This window comes from Astatotilapia calliptera, chromosome 3 (assembly GCF_964374335.1).
Source record: "Astatotilapia calliptera chromosome 3, fAstCal68.1, whole genome shotgun sequence".
In the NCBI taxonomy this organism is placed as follows: Eukaryota; Metazoa; Chordata; class Actinopteri; order Cichliformes; family Cichlidae; genus Astatotilapia; species Astatotilapia calliptera.
Genome location: NC_137424.1, coordinates 56,449,003 through 56,471,224, shown reverse-complemented (window position 1 = coordinate 56,471,224; position 22,222 = coordinate 56,449,003). Strand labels below are relative to the sequence as shown.

Genomic DNA, 22,222 nt, shown 5'->3' with positions numbered 1-22,222 from the left:
CTGCCTTTTATCATAATTACCATTTTATTCTGTTTATATATTTCCGTTTAACCTCTGCAGATCAGGCTAATTTCACTGAGTGAAGAATAGGTCTACAAAGCCGAGCAAAAGAGCAACATCACAATAACATGGCTCAAAATTTCAACAGGCCTCCTGACTTCCTGCAAAAAGACCTAATGAATGTGAAAAGGAAAACACATCTTTATTCTATAACCGTGAGACTAACACTGAGGCGTATCCAGATGAGCACTACAGAGGATGACAGTATCATTCAGTTCACCTGGAACGGATGGCTTGAGTGTCTTCTTAAGTCATCTGAGACTCAACGACACAGGCACATATCACTGCATCGCTATCCTTAAGAGAAAAAATAGGTCATAGGTCAAATCATGTGACCTCAAAGTTACAGATAAGATAACAATACTAGCTCCTTTGGGTTTGTTTATAGCACTTTCCCTCAATCTGTTTTGTAAATAATAGGCCAGTTATGTACATATAGAAAGTAGGTGCACATTGCAGATTGCTGCTACTGTTATACATAAGTTGCTTTTAAAATTCCTCAGAGCTGTATCACAGTGTACTTTTACATCAGCCTCCACTCCTCTACATTTACATTTATAAAACCAACCTTTTTTTAAGTGAAGATGCCAACAAATCCATACTATCCTGACCAGCTTCTTCTAAAACAGGTTATTAGGCTAGGCTTCAGTGGTGGCTGTAACTCAGGAGGTAGAGCCAGTCTACTGACTGGAAGGTTGGTGGTTTGATCCCTGATTACACGAGTCTGCATGCCAAATATCCTTGTGCAAGATACTAACCCCAAGTTGCTCTCCAATGCTTCCGTGTTAGGGGTTAGATAAAAGCATAGAAGAAAGTGTTTGGTTGAATGGGACATGTTGTTTAAAGCGCTTTGGGGTAGTAGAAAAGCGCTATGTCAGAATCAGTCCATTTACCATTAGCACGTAACTGTTTTTGATTTTAGGTCCGGGAGGGCATCATGTGTAAAACTCAGCAAAGTCAAACATATTGAACCACCCACTGTCGTGACCTCTTCCGGCAACAAAGGAACAAGTAGCTTCTCTCTTTTTTTCTAAACTGACAGCTGTTTTCTAGTTTTTCATTTCCATGAATATGTGAGGGTTTGCTTTATTTAGATAAATTAAAAGTTTATTGTTGGTAAATCAAGGCCATTATGTGAAAATGTCCTCCATAATTTTACTTTTTGGTTAAAGGTTAGAAAATGTACTCTAAAGGTATTAAGTATAATAACAAGCATCCGTAAAAAAATAAATAAGGAATAGTTTGATTTTCTTCATTTCTTTTTTTAAATATCAGTTTGCATGCATGTTCACAGATAAAACACACAAATAGAAACTCTGTCACAGCCGATAAAAAATAGTATAAAATACAAATTGACACATTTATACAACACGTAACATATCAATGCTATGTGACAAATCATCGGTATCTTGTGTGTTGGGAATGAGAATGCTCTGAGATTTCACTGCCTATTATTAAAAAAACAAAACAAAACAAAAAGCTCCTGGTTGCTCTAGCATCACCATACTGGAGGATCCAGAGATGCATTTCACTCGCCATCCCAAGGATAAACTTAACCTTTAACAGGTCAAGTAGTTTCAGTAGATGAAAGTTTAAAAAAAAACTAAACAAAACACAAAGTCATCATTTATCTAGAAGCCTTTTTGGTACACAAATGAAGCTCAAAAGAGTAGAATAGCTCTTTATTGTCATTGTACATGTATTACTAAATTTGGGTGCTCCACACCAATGTGAGAATGTGTCTTGTCGCAGTAAGTTCACTAGTCTGAGTCGTCACAGAGAGAGACAGTGGAACCAGGTGACTTTAATTGAAACCCAGCATATAGTGCTTCATTGAATTTGGTGTTGAAAGTGTGCAGGTGGATTAGTGTATCAGAGAGGACACTGTAAAAGGACACAGTGCCTGCAGGGTAGTCCACATACACTGCTAATTTGTGAGAGACAATCGAGGAGGGGACAGCGATCACTATTGATGTGTAATTGGAATTTCCAAAGTAACCATCATCATCACTGCAGTAGAGACTCCAGGACTGATCAGTCCTTCCAAACCTGCTGTCATCGCCGTCTCCTTTCCGTCCAATTCCTTCACAAGCTACACCGATTTGAACTTCTCCTCTCCACTCGACCTCCCAGTAACAGCGACCAGTCAGACTGTTGGTACAGAGCAGCTGAGCCCAGTGATCAAACCTATGATCATGACGAGGATACAGCTGGCCTTCTTTCACGTGTGTGACCTTCTTGTTGTTGTCAGACAGTTTGAGGTTCCTGTGTGCTGTGTTTAGATCCAGCGTCAGGTCACAGAAATCTAAAGTAGACAGTGAGACACAGTGCAAATGGTCTGTAATAAACACTTTTAATTTTATTTGCATGGTTTTCATGTTAATTTATGAAGAAGATCCAGTATGCAAAAGTTTTTGATTTTTTTTAAGAGTGTGTTACCATCAGAAATTGGTTTTTAGTTAGTAAGTAAGTAAGAAGCTATGTAACTTTTTTGTAAAATTCATGATTACATGTATTTGGCAGAGGTACAACTAAAGTGTAAAATATGTGAACACAGTAAAACATGGTGTAAACAGAACTGATACATCAAAAATACTCACATTTCCTTAGACCTGGTCTCATCCACTGGACTCCTTGAGGCTCCACACTGAAATGAGAACTTTATCTTTTAATGTGAAAACATGCCTTTATATTTTCTGATTAATCTTTTCTAGAGAAATTATCTTGTTTCCTTTCATTCCATAATAAAATGAAAACGATAATGCACTTTCAGTTCTATGGTTTTATATATCAAAGTATTTTTTTTTAAAAAAGAAACCAACTGGTCTGTACAAGGTTCTTAAATTACCTAAACACAACCTGAGGAAACTGAAAGAATTTAGACATGTAAATAAAAAGCCAAAAATCCTGTATAAATGACACGGTGCAAAACAGTTCACACTTGTAGCATCTGCTTAGCCATGAGTAGGAATCAAATAACTTAAGAGGAACTTTGAAGAAGAATTCTTAATTTTCTCACATGACTATATCTGCTCTGCATAAATAACTACTACTTGCTTCACTTTTTTTTCTTTACAGTAGGAAAGTCAAAATCCTGTTCCAAAGATTACGGTGGTTTTGCATTTATTGGTGTGATGGTACACGTAAGCTCCAGACTGAGATGTCTTGATGCATGATCAATCATCCAGGTAAGTAAATCCTAAAAGGTTGATTCTGTTCATCTGGACGTAATGTTTTCAGTGAGAAACTCCACACAGCCTATTGTTTAGATGTGCTAGTTTCAGTCATTATGCATTGAACTGTATATAAGGTTGGGGAAACCTGCAGTCAGCTCAGATTAAAGAAGTCACTTGGATGAGTGACAAAACGTTTGTCCCACTGAAAACACTACATCCAGGTGAACAGAATAAACCTTTTGGGGCTCCAGACTGAGACTAAGTCTGAGAAAACAATCTGAACCAAAACATTGGCATGTATGGCAATACATCTGGTAATAAAGGGAAAATGAAACAAAAGGGTTACATAATATAAAAAATTTGATTCTGTTTATCTGGACTTTGTGTTTTCAGTGGGAGAAACGTTTTGTCACTCATCCAAGTGACTTCTTCAGTCTCAGCTGACTGCAGGTTTCACCAACCTTATAAACAGTACATTTGCACAATAACGGAAACTAGCCCACTTGTTCTAGTGGAAAACATGGGGAACACAGCAGGAACGAATTAGGTGTGATCTGACAGGAGGAAGCAGAACTGCACACACTGAACACAGAACTTGAGATTGTCAAAATAAAACAGGAAACACACTGAGACACAGACCAAGAGACAAAGGCTTGACAAAGGGGTCGGGGGAGAAAACAGACAGGGATGGACATGACAGATTGGGTAGAAAGGATTGTACACAAGGAGAGAAACATGGGAACAACTAAGGGAGACGAGGCCTGGAGGGAGAGGGAGTGAGTGAGAGACAGAGAGGGGGAGAGGGAGGGACACAGAGCAGGCAAAGAGACATAATGGCTGAGGAAAAGACACATGGATGGACATGACTGACAGAGGAGACATGGAAAGAAACACATGGAGGGGAAAACAGGAAAAGAAAAGCGAGATGAAACACAAAGACATGACTGGGGAACACATGAGTAAACTCAAAGACATTAGGAAAACTAAAACCCAAACCTAAATCATCTTAATAAAGCAAAGTGTCAACAATCCCAAAATAAACTCAAACCCCCCACCGCAGACCAAGAACTATGACAAAAACACTTGTCAGAACTTGTCAGGGTTAAACACATCAAATTCAAATTCAGATTTTATTTGTCACGTACACAGTCATACACAGTACGATATGTAGTGAAATGCTTGGACAACTGCTCGTGACCTAAAGAAAACAAAAAAGGAAAAGGCTATGAATAAGATAGGAAATAAATATGAAAAACTAAAAAGGGTAAATTTAACTAGGAAGGAATAAAATATAAATTAAGGTTAAAAATGAAATAACTGTACAACACAAATTAGAATGAAGGGTAAATTTAACTGGGAGAATAAGATAAAATATATAAATTAAAGTTGAAAATAAAATAACTGTACAACAAAATACACAATATAGAACTATATAAGAATGTATGAAGAAATATAAATAAATATATACACAATAACAGCAGCATATACACAATAACAGCAGCGTGATTTAAGTAATGAAGTGAAAACAATGTCCAGAATGTCCAGTGTGTGTGTAAGAACTGTATATGTGGGTCAGTACTGTGTGGTGGTGTGATTGAGAGACCGTATCGCCTGCGGGAAGAAGCTCCTCCTCAGTCTCTCTGTGTTGGTCTTCAGGGAGCGGAATCGCTTTCCTGACCTCAACAGAGAGAACAGTCTGTTGTTGGGATGGCTGAGGTCCTTCATGATCTTCCTGGCCTTGGTCCAGCACCGCCTGCTGTAGATTGAGTGCAGGTCAGGGAGCTCGGAGCGGATGGTGCGCTCAGCTGACCGCACAACCCTCTGTAGAGCTCGTCTGTCCTGCATGGTGCTGTTCCCGAACCAGGTTAAGATGTTTCCCGTCAGGATGCTCTCTATGGTGCACGAGTAAAAGTTCCTGAGCACCTTGGAGGGCAGTTGGAAGTCTCTCAAGCGTCTGAGGTGGTAGAGACGCTGACGGGCCTTTTTCACCACGGTGTTGATGTGACAGGACCATGACAGGTCCTGCGTGATGTGAACTCCGAGGTATTTGAAGCTGTCCACTCTCTCCACTGGGCACTCGTTGATGACAGGGGTCTGGTAGTTCTTCTCCTGCTTAGTGCTGAAGTCCACTATCAGCTCCTTTGTCTTACTGAGGTTTAGAAGGAGGTTGTTCCTCTGGCACCAGTTCTCCAGATTCCTAATCTCCTTCAGGTAGGCCGTCTCGTTGTTATCAGAGATCAGGCCCACCACGACGGTGTCGTCAGCAAACTTGATGATGGTGGTGGAGCTGGTAGTGGCCACACAGTCATATGTGTACAAAGAGTACAGCAGGGGGCTCAGAACACACCCCTGGGGGGCTCCAGTGCTGAGAGTGGTGAAGGCTGAGACATGTCCGCCCATCCTTACTGCCTGTGGTCTGCCAGTTAGGAAGTTGGAGATCCACTGACACATAGATGAGCTGAGTCCCAGATGCTCCAGCTTGGTGGTGAGTGTGGAGGGAATTATGGTATTAAATGCAGAGCTGTAGTCTATGAAGAGCATTTTAACATAATTCCCCCTTCTAGTGTCCAAGTGAGTGAGTGATGTGTGGAGGAGATGAGAGATGGCATCGTCTGTGGAACGATTTGGACGGTAAGTGAACTGTAGTGGGTCCAGTGTGTCTGGTAGTGAAGAAATGATGAAGTCTCTGACCAGGCGTTCAAAGCACTTCATCACTACTGAGGTGAGGGCTACAGGGCGATAGTCATTGAGAGAAGCAGGGTGGGGTTTCTTCGGGACAGGAACAATGATGGACTCTTTGAAGCATGTGGGGATCACCGACTGAGATAGAGAGATGTTGAATATCTCAGTGAACACAGGAGCTAGCTGGTATGCGCAGTCTCTTAGGATACGACCTGGGATGCCGTCTGGGCCTGCTGCTTTCCTGGTGTTCACTCTCTTGAAGGCTCTCCTTACTTCATGCTCGGAGATGACGAGCACGTTTCCGGTGCTGGCAGTATCTTCCTGTCTGCAGCCGTTAGCGCCGCTAACACTAGCATCGTTGGAGTCCTTAGCTGCAGCCTCGAAGCGAGCATAGAAAGTGTTCAGCTCGTCTGCCAGAGTCACGGCCGCGTTCGTCATACCGGTTGTTGGTGCTTTATAGTCCGTTATTGTCCTTAGTCCCCACCACAGGCTCCTAGAGTCACTCTGTTGGAGTTGTGACTCTAGTTTCCTCCCGTAGCGCTGCTTCGCCTCTTTCACCGCCCTCCGCACGTTATATGACGCGGCTTTATACGGGTCCATGTCCCCCGTCGTGAGTCCCGTGTTGTAGGCAGCGGTGCGGGATCTCAGAGCGTCGCGGATGGTTTTATCCACCCACGACTTCTGGTTGGGAAACGTTGTGAAAGTCTTTGTCTCCACGGTATCATCCGCTAGTTTCCCGATGAATCCCACAACCGCTTCCGTAAACACGTTGACATCATCATCAGAGCTGTTTCTGAACATGCCCCAGTCTGCGTCATCGAGTGCGTCCTGTAACGCGGCCACCGATTGATCCATCCAGCGCGCGACCTTCCTCTGAACCGGAACTTCCTGTTTCAGCCTTTGTTTGTATTTTGGGATGAGGAAGATGGCGGCGTGATCAGATTTGCCAAAAGGAGGGCGGGATTGTGCCTTGTAGCCGTCCTTGACCGTAGTGTAGCAGTGGTCCAGTGTCCTTTCACCTCTGGTGGGGCAGGTGATGTGTTGATAAAAGTTCGGCGCTGCGCGTTTGAGGTTGGCGCTATTAAAGTCCCCCGTCACAATAAGCGCAGCGTCCCGGTGTTGTGTCTGGTGCTGTGTGAGTGCCTCATGCAGCTCGCATAAGGCGGTGACCGTGTCCGCTTGTGGTGGAATATAAACGGCACTTACAATGACCGATGTAAATTCCCGAGGTAGATAAAAAGGACGACACATGATGGACAGTAGTTCCAGATTTGGTGTGCAGGAGCGTGTGAGAGGAACAACGTTCGCACTGTTGCACCAGTTGTTGTTCACCATTAAACACACGCCGCCTCCCCTTGACTTCCCTGAGTCCCGTGTCCTGTCCATGCGGTGAACCGAGAAGAACTGGATGGCGTGGTCCGGCACCGCTGGGTTCAGCCATGTCTCGGTGAAGCAGAGGAGATTGCAGTCCCGAATGTCTCTCTGGAACTTTACCCTGGCCCTGAGGTCGTCAAGCTTGTTCTCCAGTGACTGGACGTTGGCGAGCAGGATGCTAGGCAGAGGTGTGCGGTGTGCACGAGCTCTCAGCCTGTTCCTGACGGCGGCTCGCTTCCCTCTAGGCCGCCGCCGCTTCCCTTTGTTCTCCCTCAAGATCTCACTCGGCCAGCTCGGATCCGGAGTTAAAAACTTCGAATTGTGAGTACATTGTATACCAATAGAAACAAGAGTGTCACTGTCATACCTAATGTACCCAATGGTGATGATTTTGCCGATTTAGAAACGCTGAAAACTAACTTAAAAAACAAAGACAAAGAAAAAGTGGTCGGAGCAGTCGTGACGGCAGCCGACCTCACCGGCGCCATCTTAACAAAACCGCACGTAGCTATTGTGACACCTACAAGTGTATGGTCACAGTTGTAATCTGCTGGAAACATTTACTGATGTAAAAGCCTTTGGTTCACTGCTGTATTGCACTTTTCAGTTGAGGTTATGAAGATTGCGTGGCATCGCCACAAAAGGCGAGTAGCTGTAAGTGCGATAGGCCATTGCAACGCTCTTACCTCAGTTGAGGAAGAGCCTGCAGACTGAACACAACTCTTGTCTCCTGTCTCTACTTTTCTGTATGAAAACTGATTAGTAGTTTGAGTTAACTAACTGTGATGCACATATAGGAGCAAGAAACCTTTTTCTGTCTTGATTTAAAGGCCACAACTGTTGTAAGAAAGTGTGTTTTCATAGATCAAGAGAAAGCAAACTTTCCCGCCAGTTGTAATGGGAGCCGCAATTCCACTTGTAGTGTAAAGAGGTGGTGGGTCTTACTACATATGTTTTATTTCGTAGCACATGTAGCTCCGAGACATACTTTTAACCTGATGTTACAAGAAGTTTTACAGTTGATGATTTCAATATAACCTCGTTCTTACTCATTATATTGCTAAATGTAAATAGCCTGGTTTATATTGACTTTTGGGCAACTATAGAATATGTTTGTTTATTGTTTGCAAATATAGTGTTTAATCTTTTAAGGTATAAAGAGTTTATAACGGTAATAATAAGCAGGTTATTCGCAGTGCTAATATCACTGCACAGAGATATTGTTGAAGCTGGACAGCAGCAGGATTTAGTTACAGATTTATTGTAAATAAGGAGACTGATATAAGATCATTATTTTGTAGATCTATACTTGTGGAAAAAACAATGCAAATGGGTTTAACATGTGAACCTGATTGAATATGATGGTTTTTTTGTCACAAGAGGAATAACTGAAGGAAAGAGGAATGTGTTTATAAATGAACAGAAAACAATGGTGTGAAATTCTGTGTAATAGAAAGACAAGGAAGAGCCTGCACAACTTATGTCTCCAGTCTCTACTTTTCTGTATAAAATAGACCCCATAGAAGGCCTATAACACTGTCATGTGATGTTGGTGTTGTGTGCTACACTTTAAAGCAGTGCAGTAAAAACACTGAACTTCATAAGATCGACACAGTTTCAAACATCAGTAAGGGTCCCATCCCAAGCTATTTGTTACATTCTCCCTCAAGCTGTGTATTCCTCCTTGTGTATTTCTGCATCTCCTGAGCCACTTTAATTTGTATTTTGTTAAGCTCAGCAATAAAGCTTCCTTTTAATCACCTTGTTTCCCATGTCCTGCATTTTGGGTCTAACTAATCTTGCCACACAGCCAACCTTTACACACAATGAGAGAGAGCAACGCTCATGGGCAATGATGATGAATCCTGATGGGGTGTGATTGGGGTAAATACCTCAATCTTTTATTGAAATGCACAATCTCAATTTTCAACCTTAATGAGGTTGCAAGGTCATGCAGTCAAAAGGTTGTGGGTGCCTATTTCATTTGATTTTAAACACTTTTTGAGGCCTAACTCATCATGATCCCAGCCTTGTTTATTTGTTTTTGGTCAATTATTCTCTCAAATCTTGGCAGTCTGGAAACAAAGAAAATAATCGATCTGATACAGAGCAAAAACTAATTTGAAAAACGTCAGTTTTGCTTCTCTCTTGAATTAAAGGTTAAGGTAAACTTAGAGTTAAGGTTATCACTTACTTTAATTTTTTGTCCATAATTTGATATATATATTGTAGATAGACAGGAAAGTGGTGAGAGAAAGAGGAAAAGACATGCAGCAAAAGGCTGCTTGAACCCAGGCCTACTGCTCTCCGGCCATACGGCATATGGTCGCCTGTTCACCCACTGAGCTAAAGCAGATCAGCAAGATGACCCCTTATTGTGAATGATATCACAGTATGCAACTGCTTGGCAAAGACTGTGACAGCTGGGTTATGTTTGAGCACCACCTTTGACCAGCAAGACAAGAAAATGTTAGAGATGATTGATTTTGTGATTTTGACTCACAGGTGAGCTTTTAACTGTGATTGGTTCTGAGTCATTCACCCACACAGTTGCCCATTTGACTGGACATACAGACTGTATTACGGGCCATCAGGTCAGTGGTTACAATAAACCCTCAAATGACTTCAAGTAAATATCTGCTCTTCCTTACAAAATGTTGGAGAAAAATATATTTTCAGCTTTATTTCCTGTTTTCCTACCAGAGTATGTCCAGTTTCACATGTGGATCCTGCTGTTGAGCAGACAAAAGCTTCATTCCTGAGTCTCCTGGGTGATTATAGCTCAAGTCCAGCTCTTTCAAATAGGAGGGATTGCAGCGCACAGCTGTGGCCAGAGAGGTGAAGCCTGTTCCTGTGATCTGACAGCCTGACAACCTTAAAACACATACAACAATTTAAGGAACTGCTCTGCATTTGATGATGTACATGCAGTCAAATGAACAGATTCTGATTTCAGTTAAAGTAGAGTAAAAAGGCTTTTAAGGACTCTGTTTAAAAACATGGAAAAAATATTATTACATTTTATTTTATACTATGATGGACAGACATAAAGTTATGTTTTTTGTTGTGTGTGTGTGTGTCTTTCTCTTCTACTGCGCTCTTTCACAATAGAAAAAACATGTTAACATCTATAAAATAATGACAGTTGTTGTGAAATATCCAAATCTCCTGAAACAAAGCATCAACTAACCTGAGAGTTCCCAGCATACAGTGAGGACTCCCAAGTCCAACACAAAGCAGCTTCACTCCTGAGTCCTGGAGGTTGTTGTTACTCATGTCCAGCTCTCTCAGTCTGGAGGACTGGAAACTTAGAATTGAGGAAAGAGCTTCACAGCTTCTCTCTGTGAGGTTACAGCCACTCAACCTAGAAAGACATGAATAGCAGTGAACTTTCCAAAATCTTTAAATAAACACTTTAAAGAGATTAAACTGGATACTTACTGGGCTTTCTTACAGGCTTTGACCACTGGCAGCAGCTGCAGAAGAGCCTCTTCTGAAGCTGAATATTTCCTCAAGTCAAACTCATCCAGACCTGCTTCTGTTGACAGTAGGATGAAGACCAGAGCTGACCACTGAGCAGGAGAGAGATCAACTTTAGAAAGTTGTCCTGAACTCAGTTGATGCTGGACCTCCTTCACTATAGAGTCATCATTCAATTCATTCAGACAAAGAAGCAGATTGATGCTTTTCTCTGGAGAGAGAGCGCCATTCATTCTTTCTTTAATGTACTTGACTGCTTCCTGATTTATCTGTGAGCTGATTCCTGTTTGTGTGAGCAGGCCTTGTAGGAGATCCTGATTGGATGGTATGGAAAGACCAAGGAGGAAGCGAAGAAACATGTCCAGATGTCCATTTGGACTTTTTAAGGCCTTGTCCACAGCACTCTGGTAGAAATGTCTTACTGAAGACTCATCAGTCTGCACTGAGGCTGTTTCTTCTTTTTTCAGCAGGTTGATACCAGAGTTGGTGAATGTCAGATGGACATGAAGAGCAGCTAAAAACTCCTGAATGCTCAGATGGACAAAACAGTAAACCTTCTCTTGGTACAGCCCTCTCTCCTCTTTAAAAATCTGTGTGAACACTCCTGAGTACACCGAGGCCTCTCTGACATTAATGCCACACTCTGTCAGGTCTGTTTCATAGAAGATCAGGTTTCCTTTCTGCAGCTGCTCAAAAGCCAGTTTCCCCAGTGCTTCAATCATCTTCTTACTCTTTGGACTCCAGAGAGGATCTGTCTCAGCTGCTCCATCATACTTGATGTTCTTCAGTTTGGTCTGAACCACCAGGAAGTGAATGTACATCTCAGTCAGTGTCTTGGGCAGCTTTCCTCCAGCCTGTTTGGTTTTTAACAAACTCTCTAGAACTGTAGCAGTGATCCAGCAGAAGATTGGGATGTGACACATGATGTGGAGGCTTCGTGATGTCTTGATGTGAGAGATTATGGTGTTGGCCTCTTCCTTGACTCTGAGTCTCTTCCTGAAGTACTCTTCCTTCTGTGGGTCAGTGAACCCTCTGACCTCTGTAACCATGTCTATATATTCAGCAGGGATCTGATTGGCTGCTGCAGGTCGTGTGGTTATCCAGATGTGAGCAGAAGGAAGCAACTTTCCCCTGATGAGGTTTGTCAGCAGCACATCCACTGATGTGGACTCTGTAACATCAGTGAGGATCTCAGTGATGTGGAAGTTCAGAGGAAGTCGACACTCATCCAGACCATCAAAGATGAACACAACTTTGAACTTTTTAAAGTTACAGATTCCTGCTTCTTTGATTTCAGTGAAGAAGTGATGAATAAGTCCCACTAAGCTGAACTTTTTATCCCTCACTAAATTCAGCTCTCTGAATGGGAATGGAAAAATGAACTGGATGTCCTGGTTGGTCTTGTCTTCAGTCCAGTCCAAAGTGAACTTTTGTGTCAGGAATGTTTTCCCGATGCCAGCCACTCCTTTGGTCAGAACTGTTCTGATTGGTTTGTCTCTTTCAGCTGAGACTTTAAAGATGTCTTCACATCTGATTGTTGTTTCTGGTCTGTTTGGTTTCCATGAAAACATTTCAATCTGTCTGACCTCATGTTCAGTGTTGACCTCTCCGGTCCCTCCCTCTGTGATGTAGAGCTCTGTGTAGATCTCATTTAGAGTGGTTTGGGTTCCTGGTTTAGCAATCCCCTCAAAGACACACTGGAACTTCTTCTTCAGGTTACATTTAAATGTATTCTCACAAAGTGGATCAGGATTTTCTACAGGAAAGCACCAGAAACATGAGTGTGATGATTATAGAAAATGTGACAATTTCACTCCTGTAAAGACTGAATTTATGAAGAGAAATCCTCTCACTGCTCTGCAGACAGTCAGCCAGCTCCTCCTGTTTCATTATTCTCAGGAAGTTAACTGCAAGTTTCAGAAATGCCTCTCTGCTGGTCCTTCTCTGCTTCTCTTCCTCACTGTCCAACACCTCCTCTTCATCCCTCTGACACTCTGAATAATCTGGATTCAGATCATTCTGCATCTTCTTGAGTTCGTTCTTCACAAAAGTGATAATGTTTCCCTCCAGTATCTGGAAAATAAATGACACAATCTTAATTCATAAAAAAATCAGATCTTCATAGTAAAAAATACTTTTTTACAGATTTGTTTTTTGTGTGTTTTCAATTTAACAGAGTTACAGTGTTAAACGATATGCAGGTAACTAATTAAATTAAAACTTCTGTCAGAGAAAAAAAATATAATTCCAAAATGTCATTGTTATAAGATAAGGATAATTTTTTGGATAAGTGTGTCATTTTGGTTCTTATTGATGTAAGGACATTTTCAGAAATTTACATTTCTGACAGAAATGTGATAAATAAGTACACCGTAAGTACCCTGTACTTTCTGGGGTGCCGGTAGTGTTATAGAGTGACTTAGGTGACAGAAAATAATAAAATAATAGCATAAATTAAATTAAGTAATCTATAGTACTGATTTTTTTTAACCTCTGGGCCAACGTGGGGGTTTCTGAGCTTCATGCTCGAAAATGCAATGCCCAAATTTAATTGATTATTTCTCTGCAATTGCAAACTCTGTCCTTATAATCTTGGTATCAAAATAAAGCTAACACTTGTGAAATTTCATCGGCGGTGTATATATTGAAGCAGATATTACTGTGTCAAAGTTACTGAGACTGGAACACAGAAAAAGTAAGTTGATTTTATCCTTGCCTAATTTAAAAAAAAAATAGCATATAACCCTCAGTTCACATTTCATTACAGAAATTCAATAACCAACATATAAACATCATCTGTGCAAAGATTTATGTTTGTAAAGTGAAACAGTGAAAAATTACAGCACTGTCAATACATGAATATCCAGACATTGTACAAAAATGTCTAATTTTGGCACACAATTGGACACCATGCCAGTTGGATTTTTTAGGTATTTAAGAGCAGAAATTAATTAATTTTATTAATAGGCTTGAAAATGCTGTTTTTTAAAATATATTTTTGAAGAATTAACCACAGATTTACATGGTAATGGCCCTTTTCTGCTGTGCGCATAGAGCGTTTAATTGGCCTCTGGCCCTTTAAACTCTGAGGGACTGTAACTTTGGTCTCTTTGGGTCAATTTGCATGATTGACACCTCTTTTTAATCGTTTGAGCCAATAGGATCACAGCAACGATGCCACATTCACGTCACTTCAACCAATCAGACGTTGCAAGGCCAAAACCCACGTTGGCCCAAATTTACTGCATGTAACGTCTGTCCAGTCACGTGTCTGTAGGTGGGTCTAAAATGTAGGTTTTTGACAGAAAGCGGCTCTGATGCAGCTAGGTAGGCGTGGTAACCGCTGATAATCACGTGGCTGCGCAGTGTACTTGCACCTTATTTGCAGATCATGTTATGTTCCCAAAACTTTGTTTTGAAAAGTGCTTTATAAGTAATAATAAAGTGAAACTAATTCACTGTTGGAGTATGTTTGTTACTTTGCCATTAAGTTATGATGAATATTGGACTGAGCAACATAAAAACAATTTAACCCTTTAGAGCCGATCAGAGCGGACACGCTCTGTTTTGCGTAACTATTTTTAAATCCCGGTAGCACTGCAACCACGTAAGCTAGCGCAAAAATTTTTTTTGCATATGAAACCGGAGGAGTTGTACTTACATCTTATGCCATCAGCTTGTCCTAGGTCACGGTTTCCTTCCACATAAAACTTTGCAAAAACTGCATAAAAAGCGCTTGCAGCAACAAAAACATAATATTCCAGAAACACGCTTTGCCGATCCGATCAGCTGTTCATAACACTTCCTACGTTGGAATAGACGTCAGCGCGAACTTTTGCATTTCCGCCATTACCTGCCCGAAACCGGAAGTGACGTAATTTTCGCGGAAATGTAGTCTTTTTTACCATCAGGGCCTCAGGGCCTATACTGGTCTTTTTAAAAGTTATGTTTGACTTTATGACTTTCTGTGTCGTTTCTGGGATGCTTAGGACTCATATTGCACTGCTGGAAATAGTTTATTTTGATGCATATGCTGCTTTTTTGCAAATTTGCAGTATAATATTTATTTTCGTTTTTCCTGCAGTGTATAAAAATTGGTGTATTTCAAAAATAAAACTATGAAGACACTCAAAATAAATTTCCTGTGGTGGGAAACTATTTTGTGCAACTTTTTTGTATTTACAGTTTTGAGGGATAAGCCTCTTAAATTTCTCTAACTACAAATATATGTTAAAAAGCAAAAACGATTTTCAATTTTTTTGTAGTTTATTGCACTTTTTTGCAATTTATGTAAGTACTATGCACTTAATGAATACATATTATTAAAATCTGGGCTATAATGGTTGTATTGATGTATAGCAACTTGAAATGCTCCCAAAAATGGCTCCACAGCATGTAAAAATATAATATAAGCTCTGGCGGACTTGGTTCTATGGTAGGTCTTAAAGGGTTAAAAAAAAGAGGTAGGTGTACATGTACAAACCTTAAACACCGAGTCCAGATTGGTTTGATGCTGCTGGGCATGATGAAGACTCTCCTGATCAGTTCTGTGGAGACATCATGAAGGAATTAGAACCATTTTGCACATAAATACAAGCCAAAGATTTCTTCTTCTGCTGTTTGATGATCATCCTGATTAAAACAAGCACAACTGTGCTATAATAAATCTGTTGTGTCAGTTTATACACTTATTTGTTTATTCATTTATTGGACTCCACTAGTCTAACTAACAGGTCAGTGATGGTTCTGTACCAAAGTGTGTTCTTGTACTGACCATATTATACATATGCTCTGTACATTGCAAAAAGAAAGAAAAAAAAAGTCAGATTCATATTTTTATGTTGAAGAGTTTTATTTAAAAAATGGCCTTTGTGTGTTTACAATACCAGTAGCAAGAAAGAGCATCTTTGAGGAGCAGCTGAATATTTTCTGAGGAGAAAACTACGAATACACCTAAAAAAAACCAAAAAAACACATGATGACACCTTGCATCTGCCTACAATACATCTACATCTGTGGTGTTCAGTGTCCAGACGGTGAACTACAAAATGATCAAGAGCTTTGAGGGTCTCGAAAAGCGCTATATAAATGCAATCTATTATTATCATTATTATTATTAATATTAATATTATTAATATTATCAGCTTATTACATCCCAATGCACTTTGCAGTGTTATTTCATGCAGAAAAATGTCAATGTTAAGGTTAAAAAAAAAAAAGATTTGCTTTGGTCCTTTATCAGTGTTACGGCCCTGGCTGGCTAGAGTTTTCTTCTGTGCTATGTCTTTAAGAATCTACAGGTCCTTCCTGATTGGAGAGCTAACGGTGGCTGATTGCTCATCACCATTCCTGCTGCCATTCAGGTCTTGCTTGCCTGTGTTGTCACACGTGCGCACAAGTGCAAACACGGTGATGTTGACTTGTCTGACTCTTTTCTATGCTGTGAAGATGATCCTGAGACAAAATGATCCAACTCTGGCCAAATGTCTACTTGCTGCGAATTCCAGCGATCAAAATCCCTGAGTTTACAGCATTGAAAATGACATGTTAATGCGTAAATGGCACCCTCCCTCATTTAATGATCTTGACTGGAATGTTTTTCAACAGATAGTTGTATCGCAAAAGTTCCGACCCCAGGTACTCAAGTCTTGCACATGACAGTTTCTCCGGACATTTAGGAATTAGAAAAACTTACTGCCACTCCTGCCACATTTGTCAGGTTAGTGGTAAACCAAAGCAAGTTATTCCACCTGCTTCATTACATCCAATCACAACTTCAGGGGAACCATTTGAGCACATACTCATTGATTGTGTAGGTCCACTTCCCAAAACAAAGTCAGGACATCAGTATATTTTGACTTTGATGTGCACCGCCACACGCTTCCCCAAGGCTATTCTGTTACGCACTCTCAAAGTCAAAGCTGTTGTCAGAGCGCTAGCTTCTCCACTTTTTTTTCTCCACTTTGTTTTCCAAAATCTGTTCAAACGGACCAAGGGTCAAATTTTATGTCCAAAATATTTGCTGAATTACCTGATGAAGTCTTATTTTGTTTACAGTGTCGGTGTAAACTCCTCTTCATCCCCTGCTGTGCCCTCGTCCCTGCCCGTAGTGGTACCAGTGTCTTTGTTTCAGTATAATCCAGAAAGTGATGGCTTAGTTTTCATTTGTGCTGAGGGTTGCTCCCGACTCAGAAACTCTGAAATATTAGACAATTTAAAATCCCACCTAAAACATTTGGATGACGCTGCCCAGAACGATATGTGCTGTCTTATAAAAGACCATCCGTTCCTGTTTGCAGACACTTTGTCTCGCTCTACGGTCCTTAAACATGACATAGATGTAGGTGACATTGCTCAGATCAAAAAACAGGCTTATCGTGTGAACCCTACCAAATGTGGACTTTTTCAGCAAGAAGTTTCCTACTTGCTGGAAAATAATCTAGCTGTCCTGAGTTCCAGTGCATGGAGTTCCCCATGTCTTCTTGTACCAAAGGTTTACAAAACCCTACGATTTTCGAAAAGTAAACAGTGTGACCAAACCTGACTCTTCTCCTCTTCCTGGAATGGAAGATTGTCTTGATAGAGTTGGAGTCCTCTCATCATGTGGCAGACCTGACCCTGGCTTCCAAACCCTGTGATTTGTGTGTTATTCCTGAGATTCACAGAGTTTGTATATAGTGTGTAAATTAGTTTTCACTTGTAAATAAGCACTGAAACAGAAGGGGTGAGCTGCCTTATTATTTCTTGTATTATTATCTCCTGTTTAATTCAGTTAGGGAGGTAGGCGTAGCACTTGTCTTTTGTTTGGTTTTTGATTCATCTAGGGTTTTAGATAGCTCCTCCTTTCCCGACTTAGCTTGTTGTGTTTGTTATTTTGGCCTTTGTTCACCCCGGAGTTAAGTTTTCAGTGTAGCCACAAATAAACCACCGTTCACTTCAAAGATTTAGCTTCTGGGTATGGTTTTGGGGACCAGGGCGGGGTCACGTCTTTCCTAACCCTTATGTTTCGTTTCGGTACCCCTAGACTGGGGTGTAACAACCAGTTTTGTTAATGATTTTCATGAATGCTGGGATGGTCACTATGAATTATGAGATTATGATAACATGGATCAAGGGTGGTCCATGCTTAAGCTGGAATATAAAGGAAGCATTGAAGCACTTTTATTTAATTTTTAAAGATTTCCAGCAGCTTGTATCGTGGCTTCCAGCACCACACAGACAGCTGTAGATCATTTCACCTTCCTAAGCAAAACGAGCACCCACAGTATAAGAGTCAAACTGACTAACTGCTGACACATTCCTGCTGATTACCACATAAATTATAATCAGCGTGATGGCCAGTGCAGGGAATGCAGGGCTGTCATGATTTAAAAAAAAAAAAAAGCAGTCTGTCAGTCTTACTCATAGAGGTCCTAAATTTCAAGACTGAGGCCAGATGCACTACATAGCTTTAAGGTAGGTGTGAACTTTCTTACTCCTCAGCAGCAGCCGGTTTTTGTCCTTTAAAGTGGACGATGAAACCCTTTGACCGATCGCTCTTTAAAGACACACAGCTGGGTCCAGGTTCAGGTTCAGGGGCATCTGGTGTCTCAGTGATCCTGGTGAACAGAGAAAAAGACCATCAGGCAGAGAAATTACATTTTTAGCCTTCTGACACAAAAAGTACTGAATAAACTTGGAGCTAGTCACAGTAATAATATTACAATAAGACTAAAAAATAAGGCTAAAAAGTTTGATGCACTTCACAACAAATGACTTCTGTTCTTTTTAGTCTGTTTGTTGCTGTGTTTTCTTCTTTTTATGAACACAGCAATAAAATAACAACAACAACAATAATAATAATAATAAGAAATGATTACACATGTGGCAAACTAAAACTTCTCACTGATTACTCCTGGATCCATTCAGTTAACTCTTACTTTGCATCAGGAGACAATTTCCTGCTTTTAAAGTCAGGACGGTCTTCCTGTTGAGTGCTTCTCTTCCTCATTGTTACAGAGCTGAGACTCGGCTCAGGTTCATGTTCAGGAGAGTCATGTCTGAGGAGTGAGGAAAGGAATCAGGAAAGGTTGTATATCTACCATTTTTTACTCTCCAGGTGAAACATATATTGGAAAAACTTTTCAGGGTTAAAATGAATTAACAAAAGAAAGAGCAGATGATGAAGTTACTGCATGTAGTTTGAAATCATTTCTGTATTTGTTCTTTTAGCAGTGAAGATAATACAAGGTTTAGAGTGTGATACCTTTCCATGTTTGTAACCTGCAGTCACCTGATGGAAGAGAAAAGTGAGAATAAAACACAGATTATAAAAAACCATCTTCATCCGCTTTGTCCGGGGCCGGGTTGCGGGGGCAGCAGCCTAAGCAAAGAGGCCCAGACCTCCCTCTCCCCAGCCACCTCCTCCAGCTTATCCGGGGGAATACCAAGGCGTTCCCAGGCCAGCCGAGAGATATAATCTCTCCAGCGTGTCCTGGGTCTGCCCCGGGGCCTCCTCCCGGTGGGACATGCCTGGAACACCTCACCCAGGAGGCGCCAGACAAGGGACCAGACAAAGAGCGATTCATAAGACCCTTATGAAAAGGACACCGAGGGAACAGTTTACCCTTCCCGGGATAGGGTCACCGGGGCCTCGCCCTGGAGCCAGGCCCGGGGAGGGTGCCCGAGGGCGAGCGTCTGGTGGCCGGGCCTTAGTCCATGGGGCCCGGCCGGGCACAGCCCGAAGAGTAGTAGTAGTAGTATTTATTTATTGTCATTGTCAAGAACAATGAAATTGCGTTTGGGGCTTCCATACAACCCAAAAAGAGGAGACATGGGCCCATCCTCCCGCAGGCCCACCACCCGCAGGAGGCGCCATAGGGGTCGGGTGCATTGTGTGCCGGGTGGGGGCCAGGAGCGGAGGCCCTGGCGGACTGACACAGATTATAATTAGGCTTTATTTCTGTTTACTGAGATATTTGATAGCTACAAGGTGGTGACCTGTTTAATCATAATTATACTTTTATATTATATTACTTTATAACTAAGGTTCCATTGTTTGTCAAAAAAATCTGAAAAAATCGATCTGACCATCAAAGAGTCAACAAACGATCATTGTGATGATTACACTTTTCAAACAGAAGATTAAATGGAACAAAAATACAAACAAACATATAATATAAATCAGATCAAGGATTAATTTATTCATCATCTTCCTGAACACCGTCTGTCTGCAGCTCTTTGCTGTCTGCACTGGGATAAGTTTTGACTCTGTTCTTTTTCTATTAAGGTCTTGTCTTACTTCCCTTCATCACTTTATGCTTCAGGAGTTTGAGTCAATATTTATGTAAAGGTATGTTCCTGGTACATAACACACATTCTAGAAAGCATCCTCTACTTCAGCTATTTTTCACTTGTATAACTTCCCCGCCAGACTGTGTGTAACCACTGCAGGATTTAAAGACACATCTTAAAATAATACATTAAAAAGAATTTTATAAACAACAAAAAATGAAAGAAACAAAGAAAAGAAACAAAATGAATTTTGAAAATGAACATTTCACTACCCAGAATCAGTGAGCTGTCGGCTTTCAGCCCTGACGGTGTGTCCATTTACGGCCGTCGGGTGAGAAAGCTGATTCTGATGCGTCGGATCCGCGCTCTGTGTTCACGTCTTTGTGTGGAATCCGTTTACCTGCTCTCACTTTATTCAAGCTACTCACCTCCCTCTATCCACCTGCACGTTCAAATGTACACGAAGGACTACAGGAATTTCTGACCACGGCCAATCAGAGAGGTCCTGCTCCTGACTATCTCAGATTGGTTTAGACCACAATATGGGCATAATGTGTGTTTGTTGTTGATCACACGGAGACTTTCAGAGTTGCAAAGACCTGCGACATAGGATTTTTTTTGTGGCACCATTGAAAAATTTAGTTGCATTTGCGACTCAATTGGTTGCAGTCTAGAGCCCTGCTACCAGAAATGACTCAACCAACCCGAATCAAATATGATAAACTACACAGAGAGCTCATCCAGAGGCATTAACAGTCATGTCAGCCATGATGAGCTTAAATAACAAATGTCTGAAAACAAAACAGAACAAAAAACAAAACAAATTCATGGTTCATGTCTCACCTTTAGTCCTTCCAACAGAGTCTGTTCTGCCTGCAGTGGGAAACCTTCAGTCTCCTCAGTCCAGAAAAGAGGTTCTCAAACTTTTTGTGGTCACGAGCCCCTTTCAGAGGACAACATTATCCCATATAATCAACCTCAGCTTCACATGATGATGTGTACTAACAGAAATATTTAACATTGTTCACAAAAGAGCTGTCTGGCTAATAATTCATTAGTAGCAGGAAAGAAAATAAATAAAAGGTAAAATCCATACGTTTGCTGTGTGTCCTTCTTTCACTCTGTACCTGTTTCATCAGTCCTTACAGGACACGGAACCAAGTGTAGTTTCATATGCAAACACAGCTGTCACGCCCGGCTGCCTGAGGTCAGGTTACATCAGCCAGTTTGTTCCTCTGTTTGTGTTCACTACAGCTTCAGTTCAGTTTTCAGTAACTTCCAAGAAAGGCGCTGTTGTTATTGTGGGGTGGTTTCATGAGTAATGTTTGAAGACAACAGTAAAACAGGAATGATGTACAGGAGGAAAAAATGTTGCGTGTAATCTATTTGTATGTGTTCTTGCAAAGAACACATTATGTTCTTTGAAAAGAACATAATTATGCATAATAATAAAAAAGAACATTATAATAAAGAACACATAATGCATCCACAGGTGTGCCACCAATTTACTCACATGGACTCTACTAACCTATCAGAAGCTTCTTCAGCTCAGAATGGAATCGTCTGGAGTTTTCTTATTAATTAACAATAAACTTAGTGTATATGTGCTCCTACATTTGACGAAAGTGATAAAAATAGACAGCTCTGTCTCTCTTTATTCTGACATTTAACTAATTCAAACGATATTTCAATATTTATTTATCCAAAACAAAACAAGTTTACCCTAAATTTATATTTAACACTAAAAACAATTTTGTCATGTTTTTTCCCCTAAAGTGTATGTAAATATCTGGTTTAAACTGTGAATATAATGCTGTGTATTGAAGTTCCTCTTGCTTTGCATAGAAATAGAAATTAACTAACCCTAAAATTTAACCTCAAAATAATGTAAACTTGTTGTAAAATGTAAAACAGTTTCCTTCATCAAGTTTATGATTATAGCTCATGAATGAACAGATTTCCATGAAGTTCATGATTTTGTGGATCGTGTCTCATTATTCTGTCCATCATGTTATTAAAGTGAACTCCAACAGTCTCGTTTACATTGTTGACCAAACTGTTTCCACTGATTGACATCTATTATTAGGTGAGTAGAAATCCTGTTTTTTATCCAGACAGTAAATGAATGAAATCAGCAGAGAAGCAGCAGAGCTGCTGTCAGTCCACAGTAGAGGACT

The 22,222-nt window shown here is 40.8% G+C and overlaps 1 protein-coding gene and 1 long non-coding RNA gene across 3 annotated transcripts in view; one reads left to right on the top strand and one right to left on the bottom strand.

The window, feature by feature from the left end:
- Positions 1–1,502, top strand: part of LOC145425534 (uncharacterized) — a 273,752-nt gene extending 272,250 nt beyond the window's left edge. The window contains exon 2 of the long non-coding RNA XR_013906252.1: positions 1,386–1,502. This is a non-coding gene — a long non-coding RNA (uncharacterized LOC145425534). The remainder of the gene's footprint in view (positions 1–1,385) is intronic.
- On the bottom strand, positions 954–21,667 carry LOC113018235 (protein NLRC3-like). 2 transcript variants are annotated; one of them, XM_026161302.2, is made up of 12 exons: positions 21,142–21,667; positions 20,889–20,988; positions 19,018–19,044; positions 18,692–18,811; positions 18,248–18,370; positions 15,256–15,319; positions 12,626–12,845; positions 10,734–12,528; positions 10,483–10,656; positions 9,993–10,166; positions 2,661–2,707; positions 954–2,365 (listed from the first exon to the last, which is right to left on the bottom strand). In XM_026161302.2, the coding sequence occupies exons 3-12, from the start codon at positions 19,023–19,025 to the stop codon at positions 1,821–1,823; spliced, it is 3,270 nt and encodes a 1,089-aa protein (XP_026017087.2). In that variant the 5' UTR covers positions 19,026–19,044; positions 20,889–20,988; positions 21,142–21,667; the 3' UTR covers positions 954–1,820. The 2 variants fall into 2 exon arrangements, with proteins under 2 accessions (XP_026017087.2, XP_080154682.1); XM_080298556.1 differs by lacking the exons at positions 18,692–18,811; positions 19,018–19,044; positions 20,889–20,988; positions 21,142–21,667 and having other exon boundaries at positions 958–2,365; positions 16,804–18,370.
- Between the last annotated feature and the right edge of the window lie 555 nt (positions 21,668–22,222).